At 41.3% G+C, this 18,249-nt stretch overlaps 1 protein-coding gene across 4 annotated transcripts in view; it reads right to left on the bottom strand.

The window, feature by feature from the left end:
• Nucleotides 1-18,249, bottom strand: part of TRIM37 (tripartite motif containing 37) — a 124,495-nt gene that overhangs the window by 27,832 nt on the left and 78,414 nt on the right. For 2 of the 4 annotated variants that reach the window (XM_004707015.2, XM_045299755.1), the window contains exons 18-22: nucleotides 17,700-17,894; nucleotides 12,555-12,863; nucleotides 10,156-10,284; nucleotides 9,627-9,816; nucleotides 8,242-8,360 (exon numbers count right to left, since the gene is read on the bottom strand). In XM_004707015.2, the coding sequence (XP_004707072.2) occupies nucleotides 8,242-8,360; nucleotides 9,627-9,816; nucleotides 10,156-10,284; nucleotides 12,555-12,863; nucleotides 17,700-17,894 (942 nt within the window). The remainder of the gene's footprint in view (nucleotides 1-8,241; nucleotides 8,361-9,626; nucleotides 9,817-10,155; nucleotides 10,285-12,554; nucleotides 12,864-17,699; nucleotides 17,895-18,249) is intronic. The other 2 variants (XM_045299757.1, XM_045299758.1) reach the window with 2 other exon arrangements.

Genomic DNA, 18,249 nt, shown 5'->3' with positions numbered 1-18,249 from the left:
ATGTACAACAAAACAGCAACAACATCAATCCACTGACGAAGAACAAATTAAAATATACCAAGCAAGAAAAACTTGTGTTTTCCATTCTAGCCTGTTGGGGTACCATGCCCTGTCTCCAATGTCCACCCTCATCATTCCCTGGGGATCTTTCTACTCCCCTCCCCTGTAGCCCAGCAAATCTTAAGTGGACTTGTTAAGAACACATTCTACCACATGTCTTCTCAAGCTAACATTCTCAGGCCAATTCCTCGTGCCCTGTGAACATGATTCACAATACCTCCACACAGGTTTAGCAACTAGTTTTCACACTAAACTACCTTTTTGCTTGTTTGTACACGCATTGGGAATAAGAAAACAACCCTTCTAGAACTCTGGAAGGCTTTAAAAAGCTAAGCACTTTTGCTAACTATAGTTTCCAGCCTAGAATTACAAATTACTCCAAGCTAAAGAAATACGCTTGATGGATGTTTATAATGCTAAATGCAAAACTATAGAAACTATGGAAAATAGGGTCTTTTAATTCTTTGTACTAATTTCATTTCAGGAGACAATTCTCCTACACACACAAAATAATAAACAAATAAACAGAATGACAATTACTGTTAGTTGCCATCAGTAAGTCCTAGGCTCACAGTAAATCACATGCTCTACAAACTGAGGCCATATCCCTGTCCTCTGCTTCAGAAGAGAGCAGAAGCCGCCTCCACAGCAGCCCATGGCTGACTGCATAAGGTAGCAGTCAGACAGGCCTCCACATTCAATCTTTCTTTACCCTATTCTCCCACAACCACTCTACTTTCCTACTAGGTTCAGTAAATTGTTGCCTTGGCCAGAGAACTCGCAGATAATGCCCACAATTACAGGGATTTATCAGAGAAGATAACAGGATCACAAAGCAGCGGATAGACATTGCCCCACATCAGCCCCTTTCTTCAGCCAGCGGCCAAGTCTCTCCCTGGCCTGTCGTGGTCCATGTGCCAGGAAGGCTGACCACTGCTCCACTTCTGTCTCTGTCTCAGTGCTGTGGCTCCCCACTTGATGGCTTTGGTCTCAGCGTGGCATGGCTTCTGCCACCTCAAGCAAGGATCTCAAATGTGCTTACCAGCTAGCTCTTCTTGACGGTCCCTGGAATTCTCGCTGGCTGCTTCCAAGGTGCCTCATTTTTGTAGCCAAGGGAATAGCAAAACTGACCAATCCCCAAGCTAAAAGCCCTTTATGCCTTATTTGCATACTCCCTCCCAATCATTTACTGGGAGTTATATAGAAACGGGTAGAAGAGCCAAATTAAGAAATTTTCTTCACCACAACAGAATGAAGAACAGCCCAATCTTCACAACTGTTTTGTGGAAACCGACTGCTCCAACGTGCAGCCACATCAATCTGTCTTGTTGAAAAGCTGCCTCTTTTTCACGACCCTCTGCTTTATTAACCATGATGTCCTTCTCCAGCTGCTAACATGTGCAAGGCACATGAGACGAGGCATCTAAGGAGCATCTGGCTACACACCTTCCAGCACAGATTTGCTTGTTCTTCTGGAGCCCTGGTGGCTCAGTGGGTTAGGGACTGGGCTACCAACCACAAGGTCAGCAGTTCAAAACCACCAGCCACTCCGAGGGAGGAAAATGAGGCTTTCTAAACCGGTAAGGCATGAGTCCCACAGGGGCAGTCCTTTTCTGTCCTACAGGGTCATCCCTTATGAGTGGGAGCTGGCCCAACGGTAGTGAGCTGAGTTCAGGCTGTCCAGAGTGCTTCTGCACACACGAGCTTGAACAGATCACGTCTGAGTCAGAGACACCTTCGTCCTCTATATCACTTCTGGTTTTTTTGCTCTGACAAATTTATCCTCCCAGTTTGTGAAGCTAGACATCTGAATTCAGGTGCCAGACCTAGGGAAAGCCTTCCTCTTTGGCAGCTCTGCGTTCCTTGAGCATTTTTCTTGGCAACAATTTTCCCGAGTTTAGGGCATTCATAGTGCAGGAATCTTGGGTCCAAATGGCGTGTGCCACTCCGCAATCTCTTTTCTCCTGGTGGTCGTGAGGGCTCTCCTCACATTGGCTCAGGCTGTAAGAGTTGCATCTCATCACCTTTACAACACTTTAAAGAGAGCCTTTGCAGCAGAGTATTGCCCAGTGCAATACGTTGTTTGATTTCTTGACTGCTGTTTGTGGTTACGGAGTCAAGAAAAATAAAACCCTTGACAAGTTCAAGCTTTTCTCCATGTATCACGATTCTGCTGATTGGTTCTGGTGTGGGGAGTCTCTGTTTCCTTTACACTGGGTTGGTAAAACTCTTCAGTTTGGCATTAGTGTTCAGTGGTTGGTGCACATTAGCTGTTCCTCTTTGTACAAGTATAGATGCTACCTTTACCTGACAATTACCTTTATGCAAATGAAATAATCAAGGAGACATGGCTATCACCCTGTTTGTTGTCAAAACTTAGAATTGATGGCTTAACTTGTGTATAAATCTCTTGTTTAATGTAAAAAAGTAAATTTTTATCAACTTATTATTGGTGCTATTGGGTAACTGCAAGGTGAGCGGTTCAAGCCCACCAACTGCAGTGCGGAGAAGGATGAGACTCAGCGGCTATCTGCTCCCGTAAAGAATCAAGATCTCAAAAACCCTATACTCGATTGATGTGAGTCAGAATCTACTTGGTGGCAGTGGGTTTTGAGTTTCTAGGTTTCATATATGGAAACTTCTGAAATATTGTCCTTCATCTTCAGCAAATAAAAACATGCTCAAAAATGGAAGTGTGACATTTTTAGAGAACAAAACCCACTACTTTTGTGAAGCACCATCTCCACCTTGTGGGCATTCCTGGAACTGCAGCTGAAATGCAAAAAGCATATTAAAACTGGCGTAGAACTGCCACTTTCTGTTTTCCAAAACTAATTACCACCATGCTATCTCTTGGAGAGAGCTGATATGTGTGAACCACTGTTCCAGTGAGCATCAGCACAGAGCACTTAGCCATCGTGTCACCAGGGCCCTGAATACAACACAGAGTTCTGGAAATCCCAGACATAAATGTAACCTTCGGTTTGGTGGTACAGTGGGTTAAGTGTCTAGACTGTACACTGCCTGGTCAAAGGTTCTGGACCACTGGCCCTGCTGGGGGGAAAAGATGTGGCTTTCTGCTCCTGTAAAAATGCAGTCTCACAATCCCTAGGAAACAGTTGTACTTTTCTACAGAGTGGCTACGGCTAGGAATCGACTCGACAGCAGTGCACTGGGTGCTCACTGGTGTTCTTTAATTCCTGACAGACATTACTCCTAGGGACCAAGAACAAAGAATTGAAATGCTCAGGAATTCCCTGAAATATCTCAGGAATTTCCCAAACTGGAAGTTCTATTTTAAAGATTGTCAACCCACGGAGGACCTTATTGGACAACAGCAGTCGGTAAAGCAGCAATGAGAACTCTCAGCAAGGTGAACAGACCGCATGCAGAGGACCACACGTCAAAATGCCAACTTAAGGACTTATTTAGGGAATTGGGGGGAGAGAGGTGAGCACATCCTGGCCCACCAATCCTTGACAACGATATTCCCGCTCAGAGCAGCCATATGGCCGGCCCCACTAAGAGACATGACATTACTCACTGACCCATAGCCCTACAGGGGACAACACTGGAGACACAGTGTGGGAATTGCACCCTATCTGATCCCACCACACCAAGGCAAAACATTAAGTGTGTTCAACAGAGTAGGAAGGGGAGAGTAGCAAGGGGAACAGAGCAACGAAGTCCCCAGGGAATACCAAAAATAGACTTTGGGGCCAGGGCTTTGCACCCCATCAGACTCCACCGGAAAACACTCCTAAAGGCCAACAAACTTTTGGCCTTTACATAAAGCCTAACTACAAGCTTTTCTTTTGTCATTGGCTTTTTATTGATGTTGTTGTTGTGTTTTCTTTTGTTGCTTGGTTTTGCGCATGTTATTATCTCTGCAGGTCTGTCTAAATAAGACAGGCTGGATGAACAATCTGGAGGAGAAAACAACAGGACCGAGAGTTTCAGGGGGGCATGGAAGAGGTTAGGTGGGGGGAAAGGAAGTGGTGTTAACAAACCCAGGGACAAGGGAACAAGTGATCCAAATCGGTGGTGAGGAGGGTGTAGGAGGCCTGGTAGGGTGTGATCAAGGGTAATGTAACCAAGAGGAATTACTGAAACCCAAATGAAGGCTGAGCATGATAGTGAGATAGGAGGAAAGTAAAAGGAAATAGAGGAAAGAGCTAGGAGACAAAGGGCATTTACAGAGGTCTAAATCAAGGCATGTACATATGTAAAAATATATTTATATAACAATGGGGAAATAGATTTATGTGCATATATATATAGGTTCAGTATTAAGGTAGCAGATGGACACTGGGCCTCCACTCAAGTACTCCCTAAATGCAAGAATGCTTTGTTCTATTAAACAGGCACTGCATGATGCTCACCTTCCCGACACGATCACTGAAGACAAAGTGGGTGCATAAGCAAATGTGGTGAAGAAAGCTGATGGAGCCCGGCTATCAAAAGATAGAGCATCTAGGGTCTTAAAGACGTGGAAGGTAAACAAGCAGCCATCTAGCTCAGAAGCAACAAAGCCCACATGGAAGAAGCACACCAGCCTGTGCGATCACGAGATGTCGAAGGCATGAGGTATCAGGCATCATCAGAACAAAAAAATCATATCATTGTGAATGAGGGGGGCCAGTGTGGAGTGGAGATCCAAAGCCCATCTATAGGCAATTGGACATCCCCTTACGGAAGGGTCGCAGGGAAGAGATGAGCCAGTGAGGGTGCAGTGCAGCAACAAGAGACATACAACTTTCCTCTAATTCCTAAATACTTCCCCCCAGCCCCACCCCCCACTATCATGATCCCAATTTTACCTTACAAATCTGGCTAGACTAGAGGATGTACACTGGTACAGGTAGGAACTGGAAACACAGGGAATCCAGGGCAGATGATCCCTTCAGGACCAGTGGGGAAAGTGGTGATACTGGGAGGGTGGATGGAGGTGGGGTGGAAAGGAGAAATCGATTACAAGGATCTACATGTGACCTCCTCCCTGGAGGATGGTCAAAAGAAAAATGGGTGAAGGGCGACGTCGGACAGTACAAGGTATGACAAAATACTAATTTATAAATTATCAAGGGTTCATGAGGGATGGGGGAGCAAGGAGGGAAGGGTAAAAAATGAGGAGCTGATGCCAGGGGCTTAAGTGGAGAGCAAATATTTTGAGAATGATGAGGTTAACGAATGTACAAATGTGTTTTATGCAACTGATGCATGTATGGATCTGATAAGAGTTCTATGAGCCCCCAATAAAATGATTTTTTTAAAAAGAGGACTTATTTTGCTTCCCAAGTTTGTTATTTTCTGGGACATCACTCCTAAGATTTGTATAAAATATACTATGGATTCTACATGAATTTATAAGTTCAGTAATATTTACTTAGTAGTAGGCAGGACAATAAACATGCAGTTAATTGATAGAGTTTTTGTAACATGCTTTAAACGCCTTCACCAACCCCCTACAAAAGTCAGAAAAGGTGAGTTGTCAGGCATACATTCCTCTGACATAGGCAGCCAGCAAAGGCATTTACAGCAGGCGGGCCATGGTTCCTCCTTTTTGTGAGGGCCCTGTGCTACACTTCAGCAGGAACTGAACTCAGAACAGTCTCCAGGTTTAGAAAGAGTCAGAAAGGAATTGGCCTGCCGACAGGAATTCTGCATGTGTGTCAAACTTTTCAGAATCAGGCCATTAAACCGGTAACACAGATGGTTTCATATGGTCTGTTTGAAAGGAAAAAGCCTGTTGATCACCATCATGTCCAAGGTAAAAACTCCCTTTTATGGATGCTCAAGAATAGTGAAGAGACCTCTGTCGCATGAAGAATGCCGTCTTTTGAAGTTTCTTCAGACAACCCTTCCCTCAGAAGAGGGAGCGAAACCCATGGTGCTCTGACCCAGAACCACTGCGCGGTGTGTTGTTCACAGAGCAACTCGCTGCACCAAGACATGGACACAGAACCAGCCATACTACTTTCCTCCAAGGCAGTCAGTGGGAATGCTAGTGAGCAAAGCCCATTCTCTCAAAAACAGAGCAGGATAAAATGCAGAACAGATTTCAAACTTCCACAACATCCAGGAAATTTCTGGAGCTAGATGAATCCCTAACACTACTGCCTATAGATAATCTTTAAATCTTAAAAAGAATTCCTGACGTCTTCTTAAAGAAGTTTAGATTTACTAGTCTGGAATGTCTGCCTTGAGCAGTGTGCTCTTCTGAGAGCTATCTAGATGGAGCCAAACTGACAATAGCAACTGGAAGGATTAGACAGGACACAGGGGGGTGAGGGGTGAGGGGTGAGGTGTGTGTGTGGGTGGGTAGGTGTTTGTCAGTGAGTTTATGTTAATGGAAAGGAACTACTCAGAAAAGGAGGGTGAGAATGGCTGCCCAACTCTAAGAAGGCAATCACTATCAGGTAGAATTGAACACGTAGAAATCACTGAATTAGTGCATGGTGTGCTGTATACATTCTCAACAACAAAAGGATTATTTTAAAACACAAAGCAGATTCTAAGAGGTTTTTGCCTACTGTACTGCCTTCCCTCAGCCTCACCAGTTGGTTTTCTCATTGCCCTTTAAAAATTCTATTTAAACACAAATCAGTTTCAAGGGTGCACTTCTGTTGTCTTATTGATAGGCATTTTTACAGTAACTTTTCTTGCTGAATTCTAGGAGCTTCATATCACAAGTCTTTATTAAAGATAAAATGTGCACCTAGTTAATAACGACGACTCTTAGATATGACTCCTGAAGCACAAACAGGGAAAGACAAATGGGTAAATTGGCCATCAAAACTAAAATCTTGTTATCTATCAAAGGGCTTTATCAACAAACTGAAAAGACAATGTACAGATTAGGAGAAAATTTGGGAAAACTCCTTATCTGATGAGGGTTGGTACACAAATAGAAGAGGCACCAACTATATGGTAGGTCAAAAACAAGGTCAAGCATATTAGAAGCATTTCAAAACATTCTACCTGGGGTGGGGCGTGTGTGTGGTGGGTGGAGAGCCTGTAATTCTAGCCTATGCTGTAGAACTTTAAGGTGCAATTTATAACCACATTTTATAAACACGTGGAAAGCAAGCAGCTAACCCCCACAGGTCTTTTCTATAAAGACCATCAATAATAATATTTCTTTCCTAAGGTTTTCACCAACAACACCAGTTTAAGAAGCCTTCCCACTTAATGACTTCTGCTAAAACAATACTGCCCACTACTAGAACACCAACGAGGAGAACAAAGCAAAACGCTGAGTGTTCCTTAGCTGAGAAACCTGAAAATGGTACCACCCACACAGCCTGTAAGGGGTAGCCAGAAGTAGTTGCTAGCACCTGTGTAAATGCTTTGAGCTACCAATTCATCCATTATTGACACTCAAGTGAGTGCAGAGTTGGAAGGTGGCACAGTTGCACTGAGAAACAAAGAAAAAAAGAAATGCCAAGTTATCAGACAGTTCTCTGTGCAAAGGACCCAAAAAAAACAATGTATGTATGTAGCACCCTTTGAAGCACCTTTTGCTACCCATTACAAAATATTTCCAGTGCTTTTACATAAAGAATGAACTTCAAAGACTGTGCAGGAGAAATATCCAAAGTGTGGGCGAGAGCTTGGCAAAAAAAGAAAAGAAAAGTGTAACCGAGGGGGACTGACAGATTGCTGAGGTCAGTTGTCATACAGGATTGTGCTTCTATGAAGAGAGGAAAACAACAATCTACAGACATTAATCAAGACCAACTGTAATAAACAAAGTATTAAAATTGAATATCCTAATTAGCTGTCTCGAGGTCCCTTATTCCCCATAGGGCTATGAGCTGATCTAATTCATCTTTGCACATCGAGGGGATAGGTAATGCCTGGCATGATGCAGGTAACTGAATACATTTACTCATGAACAGTGATTTACCTGCAGATTTCCCCCTACCAATCCCTCTTCTAAGGGAGGCTGTGATCAACTCGGCCTTTCTCAATATTTAGTGACTTAACAGAACTCACACAATGGCACAGGGAGTGCTGTGCTCAGATCAAGTATGCCTGATAACAAATCTTGTTTCAAATACTTTATTAATCTTCAGTGAATCTCCACCACCCCCTCCAAAACAACAACAACAAAACCAGTCAGCAAACCGAGTCACCCCATGACCACCAAGTAACTGTGACCTCATTACCCCTTCTTACCTTCTTCAGGGGCAGCGGAAGCTCCTTCAGGCAGTATAGGCTGTAACTCCCCAGTTTCAGAACTGTTTTCCAGATCAGTCATCTGCATTCCTTCTAGGCGACCTCCTTTAGCATTAGCCCTGAAAGAGAAAACGTGATTTCTCTATAACTAGTATATGATACAACTATCTACATTTTCGCCAAATACTGAGCACCTAATTAAGCAGGATAGATGAAACTGGTGTTTAAAATACTACTTTACAAATTTTACTTAAAAAACAAAACAAAAACTCACTAGAAAATTCATGATGGAAAAAAATTATGAAACAGTGGGTTCTATCAAAGACGATATATATCCTGAGTTTCTACCTAAGGGCAGTTAGAACTATCTCCAAAACGAACACAAAATAGAAAAACGCTGCAGTCTCACCTTGAAAGGACCATACACAGGGAGGACTCAACACTGTGGAAAATGGAATTAGAACATGGAATTTCCCCCATCAGTTTTCTGAAGTTCTCTTGTATAATCATGCTTGGTAATAGGAAAGGCAAGACAATCTCTAGTGATTTTAACCTATTGACGGCTTAAACTTCAGTTAAAACACAAAACTAACCACCTGCCCTTTGACAACTGTCCAAGAAAAACAAAACAAACTCACTGCCATCAAATCAATGCTGACATATAGTGACCCCTCCCCACCCCCACACCACCCCTTGGGTTTCTGAGGCTAGAAGGGTTTACGAAGGTCGAAATCTCAGTCTTTCTCCCAAGAAGCTGCTGGTGGTTTCAAATTGCTGAACATGTGGCTCGCAGCCCAACTCAGATCATATGTAGCCCAGCCCACAACCATCAGAACTCCTGGGAGAATTATTGAAACCTTTAAAAACTGTGTAACATTAAATGAACCTAAGGAATGTTAAGGAGCTCTGGTGGCACTGTCCGCTGCCAACCAAACATTTGGTCATTCAAACAAGCTGCTTCTGCAAAGAAAGGTGACTGCAGTCTCAGAAAGCAAACGGAGCAGGGCTCCTGTCAGAAGAATCAACTCCATGGCAGGGAGCTCACGAGAGGAGTGGTAAGAGGAGAAAAAAGGGGAAGAACTTTGTTCTAACCAAAATAAAAATAAAGACCTGTGAAATAGAGTAGCCCAGCACATGTCTTTTTAAAAAAGACGTGGGACAGGTGGAAATGAAATAAAGGTCCCCACTTCAAAGATATCTCAAAAGACAGCATTTATACAGGTCATACACCACTGTTTACTAACTTCGTAAAAAATGAGCAATGTATTTATTAACCTGAGCATTTGGTACTCACTCATATTCTGTCCATTAAAATAACTAGTGGAAACGGTAAGGTTAATTTTGTTTATTCTGATGTAGACTAAAGGACCAAATAAAGTGATTACCCAAAGATGACCATTTTCCTCCTTTTCTCAACAGTAGGTAAGCCGTTGAAAACTGCAACCACAACAGCATTGGAATCCAAAGCTTTGCACTGCCGGTCTTCAGGTTTGGGCAGAATATCACCAATGCTGCCATGCATCAAGGCCCGGGGAGAACTGTGCCTGCTCCCAGATTGTGAGCTTCCTGGGGACCCTTTGGAAAAGAACATTCGGAAAAGAGATAGGGAGAAAACTCACAAAAGTTCTGAAGGGAAACCAGTTTCAACATATATATACTGTAGAAAACTTCAAAAATAATTTTCATATATAGATACTCAGACTTTCTGATGGATTGCTCAAAATCAAGGGTTCAGAATACCCAGGCTAATGATGGAATTTTTCTTACTGAAGGATCTGCTATATTGCGGCTCAAGGAACTCTCCGGTGAAATGTTTTAAAACATTTTAGTTGCCGTTCACAGTGAGATGAGACAACAAACCAATTTCTAGGTAGACATTCACTCAAAATTGCATCCTAAGCTTCCTGAATTTACCTTCAGACAAAGCTTGACAGTCTCCCTTTGAGCGACTATTTTCCCCAGAGTCCACTGCTCTTCGAAGTGATAGGCTACCTGCTATACTGGACCGAGATGGCTTGGGTGAATTACTCTTCTTACTTGTGGCTGCAAAGACATTTAAGATCGTTTGTACATCTAGTGAAAGATCATGACGCTCACTGCCTAAGTAGCCAGAGGCTTACTTTTAACATGCATGGAGAGTGTTCTGTCTGCTATGTCCAAAATCAAATCTCAATTTATTTTTGTTTTATGCCAAAAAAGCATTTTTATTTTGTTTAGCAGGAAGTCTTAACATAAAAAAATTGAAGCTGCCATAAGAAAAATCATACCAAATGTTCACTGATGTTAGTGCAATTAAATTTCATATTAACAACAAAATTTGAAGCAAAAATAAGACCACTTGGGAATTAAAAAATATTACAGGATTAGCAATCAAATTAGAGGTGAATTAGAAAAAGAATTAAAATAGCACTTCAATTAAAATATTTGTAGCCAAGGCAGTACTTAAGGGGGAAATGTATAGACTTATAAAAAAAAAATGCATGTAAGGAAGGGATGATTGAACCAGGGTGCAGTATAACACTGACGAAACACATCATTCTTCTAGTTCCTGAATGCTTCCCTCCGACTACCATGACCCAGTTCTACCTTACACATCTGGCTAGACCAGAGAACACACATTGATACAAATAAAGAGCTCTCGACACATGGAATTCAGGAATAGTAGGAGTAGCAATATCATGAGGGTAGGAGGGTAATGGGGGAAGAGAGGAAGGATCCATCACAAAGTTGGATATATAGCCCACCCCCCAGGAGAACGAATAACAGAAATGTGGGTGAAGGGAGACAAAGAACAGTGTAAGACATGAAGTAACAACAATAATATATAATTGATCAAGGATTCACAAAGGTGGGAGGGAGGGGGAAAAAGAGGAGCTGATACCAAGGGCTCAAATAGAGAATATTTTGGAAATGTTGAAGGCAACATATGTACAAGTGTGCTTAATACAACTAAATGATGGATTGTCATAAGATTTCTAAGACTTCTCCCCAATAAAATGATAAAAAAACAAAGAGGAAAGAAAAATCTTTCCATCAAATGCTTGGGAGGATTATGAAAATAGTCACACAGGTATCTAAAGTGTTCTTTGACACAGATGGGAAGCTCAGTTAAGAAAGTTTAACACACACACACAAAAGAAAGTTTAACACTATGAGCAAGTTGTTTTTAAACTGTTTAACACAAGCTATGGTAATGGGCTTGCTACTGTTCTGATAACTACCACTGTCACCCATTTTCGGTCTCATTTAGACACAAGAATCAATGTATTCTTTCTAAAGGGTAAATCTTTTCATAAACACTCATTGATTTCTATTCTTGAGGGACTTCTGAAATCAGGAAAAAAGTCAAATTCCTAATCATGGTCTTACAAGGACTTCCTGATCCACATGCAATCTACCTCTCTGACTTCATTTCCTCTTCCCCTAACTTGTTCAGCACACTCAGCCATATTGGGTTTCCTTTGATCCTTCAAATGTGCAAAGCAAATCCTGCCACAATGACTTGCATTGCATTCCGTTGTACTGTATGAACCAGATTGGTGATTCCCTAGAACTCTACATGGCTGACACCCTCGTGACCTTCAGAGATCTCCCCAGACACCTCCATTTACTATTGTTGTTCGAGCTGATTCTGACTCACAGCTAGCTCATGTACAACAGAGCAAAACACTGCCTGGTCCTCCATCATCCTCACGTATTGTTCTTATGTTCGAGCCCATTGTTCCAGCAACTGTGTCAATCCATCTCAGAGAAGGCCTTATTCTTTTTTAATGCCGCTCAGCTTGACCAAGTATGATGTCCTTCTCCAGAGACTGTTCTCTCCTGAGACTATGTCCAAAGTAGCTGAAAAAGAGTCCTGCCATCCTTGCTTCAAAGGTGCCTTCTGGCTATGTATCTTCCAAGACAGATGTTTGGCTAGCCTAGCTAAAATAGCACATGTCCCACCTGCTCCTCTTGTCCCACTCCCGCTCTTTCCTTCACAGCAATATTACCCTCTAAAATTCTCTTTTCGTGTTTCGATGTTCTCATGTCTGATTTCACTACTGGAATGTAAGATTCATTAGGTTAAAGGTTTTGTCTTGTTTACTGCACAGCACAAAGTAAGCAGTCAAGAAATGCTATTAGTTCTTTATAGTAGAAAACATGCAAAATCTGTTTTAGGTGGGAAAAAAAGAGTTGCATGTATTTCTACTCTTGATTCACTGGAAGAGAGGTATTTAAATATTTAAATAAGATTAACTCCCCAAATAATTAATGACCAGCTTCCCCAATGGCAGCTGGTGAAATACGGCTAATAGGGAGTTTTCACTTACAGTTCCGTATGCAACAACTGGACACTGATGACTTTGCCAGGAGCTCCATTCCCAAATCCTGCAACCTGCCAGCGTTTTCTGTTTCACATGCAGCAAGAGCTGCCTGGTCAGCGGAAAAAAGGTTTGTCTGCATGTCTCCACAAGCAGCGTTGCAGCTTTTGATTTCCGACAGTGTGTTCTTCATATCTGTTTTCATACATCGAACTTCAGCCATCTGAGTTTTGAGTCTTTTTAGCATCTTTAAGTCACAGGGAACTCGCCACATGGCCTGCTGCTTCCTTTGATCTTTATCTTTTCGAGAATATGACGCTTCAGAGAGAAAGTTGACAAGCTATGTTAATGGTGTTAATGTACACTGTGACATTAATGATACCAGAACCCATGCAAATTATGGTGTCAACATTCCATCCCATTAATGACAATCAAGATGTACAGGTCTCCACATTTTCACATGTCCTGTTCCCTTTGTTCTCTCTGCCAACCCAAACTCGTCTTCGAGTCCCCTACTCATCTGAAGAAGCCAGCTGGCCCTCCCAAGTCAATCCTCTAAATTTGTGTAGGGCACAGAGTACACATTTATCACAACACACTATCATAGAGAACAGACAGGCAGATTATGAGAAACAAAAAGGGCTATAAGCTCATAGTGACATTAGTATTCTAGGTTGAACACAGTCTATCATACAAAATGCTCAAAATGTTTGCTAAATAACACTTTTTGGGCCTACTCTACATCTACATGGGCTTAACCAAAAATCTGTATTAATCCATATGGTTCAGTTTTATCATTAGAAAAAGACACTAATTTCTTTTCAATCAAAATCCAAAATGCGGACATGCTAAGTGAAATTCCTTGATCCGATGTCCATAAGACATTTACTGAGTCCCTTTCTAAATGCTGGGCATTGGAGACACAAAGGTGAGCAGGTTTGTTCCCACAAAGCTCACAATCCATTTGGGAGAAAATAAAAACAAATCAATTCCAGTAGCCTGTGCTAAGTTCTAAGACAAGTAAGGAGTGATGGCGCTCACACCAGCACAGCTCTACGGTTTAATGACCTGCACTGAAGGCCTTCATGAGAGGCTTTCCTCGTTACGAAGTTATAAGGTGAATGGAAAGTCCAAGTTCCACCTGTAATACTTCCCTCACATCATTTAGTGATGCTCGTCAGGAATGACAGTTCTCTGTAGCTCATCTAATTGATATTACTCGTTTTATGGAACTCTTTTTAGAGCCCTACTGATATTTAGGGTTACATGTTGAGTTGCTAACTGCAAGGTTTGAATCAACCAGGCATTCCAAAGGAGAAAGATGCGGCTGTCTGCTCCCATGAGGATTTACAGCCTCAGAAATCCACGCACGCCAGAAGCTATCGCTGTCCTTTACAGTCGCTGTGCATCGCAACGCAGTGGCAATTGATGTTCTTGGTTGGTATGCACTCACTCTATTTGGTTTGCATTCTTTATCCAATGACAAAACTATTTCATCAAAACATTTTATCCATCTTTAAGTAATTCTATCACAAAACTGTAACTTAAGCCACAACTTTATTGTATATTTTCAAACATCTCTGAATCATAATCAGAAATTTAAATTACCGATTTAAAGTACAGAAGTAAAATTGCTTGTTATAAAGGGTAACCAAAACCTGACCTAACTATTGCTGTCAATTTCTACTTAGAGCGACCCTCCAGGGGAGAACTGGCCCACAGGATTTCCACAGGAATTTAAAGCTGTACTTTAATATTTTCTGCTCTTTATAATTGAGGGTTTTCTAGGTTTTGTCTGGTCACTATTGTTTTTGTTACCTGTTTGTGTTTTGTAATGGTTTTATGTAAATGAAATCTAGGATAGGTAAATCATGAGACAGTAACCAAATTAATAATTACTTAGGAGCATGGCAGAGGAAGATGGGAGGAAATGGGTGACTAAGAACAAAGAAGACAAGAAGAAAATGTTCTGAAATTGACTGTGGTGATGACTGCATTAATTAATAATATCACAAATGATTAAATTGTATATGTGAAGTACAGCCAATAGAACTATTTCTTATAAATTGCCCTTTATGACCCAGTCAGGATGCAGTATAGCACCGACGAAACACACAACATTCCTCTAGTTCTTTAATGCTTCAATACCACCACTATCATGATCCCAGTTCTACCTTATAAATCAGCTAGAGCACAGCATGTACACTGGTACAGGTAAGAGCTCTAGATGCACGGAATCCAGGACAATAATGGGAGGAGCGATACCATGAAGATACAGGGAAGGTGCTTCTCCCCCCACCCACCCATCGCCCAAAGTGATGAACAACCGAAACATGGGTGAAGAGAGACAGGACAGTGTAAGATATGAAAATAATAATTACTAATTTATCAAGGGTTCATAAAGGTGGGAGGGTGGGGGAAGGAGAAAAAAAAATGAGGAACTGATACCAAGAACTTGAGTAGAAAGAGTATTTTGAAAAGGATGAAGGCAACATATGTACAAATGTCCTTGACACAATGGATGTATGGATTGTCCTAAGAGCTGTTAAGAGCCCCCCAAAATGATTTATTTATAAAAATAAATAAAAATTGACCTTCAAAAAGGGCATACCACTTCACAAGGCTACCTGCAGAAGCTGAACCTGTGTTTCCTATGGCTTAGGCCAACAACTCTGGTTATGATGTTTAATGTGGTATGAAGGAGCGTTTCTTTGTAGAACATTAGAACTATGGGTCATTTTTATTTTACTTTTCACAATATGCTATATTTCCCAAAATTTCTACAATAAAGATGCATCAAAAAATACAAAATTATATATAGCGTACTAAGTCCTACAAAAGTCCAAGGATTTACAAACTTGACATGGACCATCATCAGTAGGATGCAAGAATCTCATACTCATAAGCTAGTTGGAGGCAATCTCTCAAGCTGAGAAGCCCCAGCTTCCAGGAATTACACCTTAGGAAGCACGAGACTGAACAGTTTTCCCACTGGAGCAGCTCTGCGAGGAGGAACCACCCCAAAATGGAATTTTGCCCCCCAAAGCTATGTATTTAATTTTTTTACAAAACAACCTTATCACCTTCAAAGTACTCTCCCTTACATGCAAAGTATTTGTCAAATCTGTGATTCCATTCTTGGAGACATTGTTCAAACTCATGTTTGGGTGACTGACAGCACCTCCCTCGTTTTGTTCTTCACCTCTACTTTGTCCTCAAATCACTATCCTTTTATGTCCTTCTGCATTCGCAGAATCACCCGGAGGGAGGCCAGGTGAGTACTATGCATGAGGCAAGAGAGGCCTATTGTTTTTTGCCAAAAACTGGCTCACTGAGATGGCTGCGTGAGCAGGTGCATTGTCGTGGTGGCAAAACCAGTCCCCCGTCTGCCACAAACCAGGTTTTTTTTGGTCACACACTGTTACACAATCTTTTAAGAACTTCTAAATAGATTAACAGTCTGACCTGGTGGAACAAACTCCAAATGCACTATGAGTCGACAGTTTCATACTTTTGGGAAATTGATGGGCATCCAGAGCACGGTTGACAGTTCACCTTTTGTGAAATGAGAAAACCACTCATACACTTGAGTCTTTCCCATAGTACTGTCCTTGTAAGTTGTAAGCTGTGTTCAACATCATAACAGCTTCTATGGCATTTTTCCCAGAGCAGGAAACAAAATTTTGCAATTACATACTATTCTCTTAAATCAGCCAGCACAAAAAATGAGGTTTGAGCTAAACTGCTTTCACACACACAAAAAATAAATCACTGTGACCTGAGAGAACCTTCCCAGGCAATGCCACTGGGTGCACTAACTGAGAGTGACTTGCTTGATGCTCGCCCAGTGGGAAAAATGTGTTCTATGATAGTTCTGCCCAGCAGAGCCTTTTTCCGTTTGTTTGTTTGTGGGTACCCCCTATGTCCCTTTACTGTAGTTGGTTTAGACTTAATTTGAAAAATGAGTTTTGCACAGGGAATCCGGGACAGATAAACCCAGCAGGACTAATAATGAGAGTAGCAATACCAAGAGGGGAAGGGGACAGTGGGGTAGAAAGGGGGAACCAATCACAAGGATCTACATACAACCCCTTCCCTTGGGGATGGACAACAGAAAAATGGGTGAAGGGAGATGTCGGAGAGTATAAGACATGACAATATAATAATAATTTATAAATTATCAAGGGTTTGTAAGGGAGGGGGGTGGGGAGGAAGGGGTAAAAATGAGGAGCTGATACCAAGGATTCAAGTAAAAAGCAAATGTTTTGAGAATGATGATGACAACAAATGTACAAATGTGCTTGACACAATGGATGGATGTATGGATTGTGATAAGATTTGTACGAGCCCCCAATAAAATGATTTAAAAAGAAAAATGAGTTTTATTGTCTTCAAATATCTTCAATCATTTTTCTAAACCACTGATTAAGTGTGTATAATTCTGATTAAGAAGGTAGGAAAATGTTCAGTATATTTTTACACATTTTCCAACAAAAATGGATTGAAAAATGCATCTTTTAAAGATGAGTCCTAATAGCTATCCAAAATGGTTCTATCTCTGAGAGTTCCAAAGCTCAAGTTCAACAACACAAACTGTCACATCAGAAGTAACACAAATTAATTCCCCTGTAACAAATAAACTTACATAAAGCACTGCTGCCAATTAGTACACAGTTCTCCAAGGTCTCTCGCTCACTGCCATCAAAGTCGATTTCAACACATTATATATATATGTGTGTGTGTGTGTGTGTGTGTACATGTGTACACACACACACACACACTTTTAGGATACTGTACATTTAAATTCAACTTAGACACAGTTCCCCTAGGATGTGTCTAAATTTCCCCCACCAATCATGAGGCCTACAAAACCCTATTCTGAGCCTATTGAAAGGCCAGTGTACGCCATATGAATCTGTAAGCAAATCATAAGAAAAAATGTCTATCAAATATTTTTACTTTCTCTTGTATTAAAGATCTGATTAATAATAAAAATATTGCTTAATATGTCATTTCCATGACATTCATGTTAGTAGAAAGTAAAAAGTCAATTTGCTACAGAAATATACCATATTTCAATACTAAAATGTAACACTGGATTAAAATTCAATAGCTCTTTTAGAGAAGCAGTAAAAAAGGGAGAAGTATGATTACCTGTGGGTGGCAAAAGAGAAGCAGGTGGGCGAGGCTGTAAGCCCCACAAATTTTCCATACTGCTCCGGTCCTTCAGGTCCAACAAATGTATTAAAATTAAGGGATCAATGTCTAATAAACTACTGGTAGCAGCAGAGCATAAATGAGCTGTTCTTGACATTCTGCTACTGGCACCCACATAACCATGGCTACTACCTGCAAGAGAAAGAGAAATGTGTACCATGCATTTGCACTATTTCTGTATACTTAAGAGAAAAAAAAAGAGAAATTGGTTTAAGGTTGTCAGTTTCAGGCTGATCTTGGTAATAGACAAATATGAACAGATGGCTATACCACCTATCAGACCGAGGACAAAATCCCTGGTGCCTAATTCAATGCCTAGCAAATACTAGGTAAAGAAATGTTAAAGTTGAGCTCTTTCAATAAAGGTACTTAAAATTATTTTAAAGAAACAGTATTGCAGGCCTGTCTGGATAGGACAGGCTGGATGAACAATCTGGAGGAGAAAACAACGGGACTGACAGTTCCGGGGGGCCATGGGAGAGGGGGA

Source organism: Echinops telfairi, unplaced genomic scaffold, assembly GCF_000313985.2.
Source record: "Echinops telfairi isolate 266 unplaced genomic scaffold, ASM31398v2 ScPeMD7_7458;HRSCAF=8496, whole genome shotgun sequence".
In the NCBI taxonomy this organism is placed as follows: domain Eukaryota; kingdom Metazoa; phylum Chordata; class Mammalia; order Afrosoricida; family Tenrecidae; genus Echinops; species Echinops telfairi.
The sequence above is the reverse complement of the archived record's forward strand: the minus strand, read 5'-3'. Positions and strand labels throughout refer to the sequence as shown.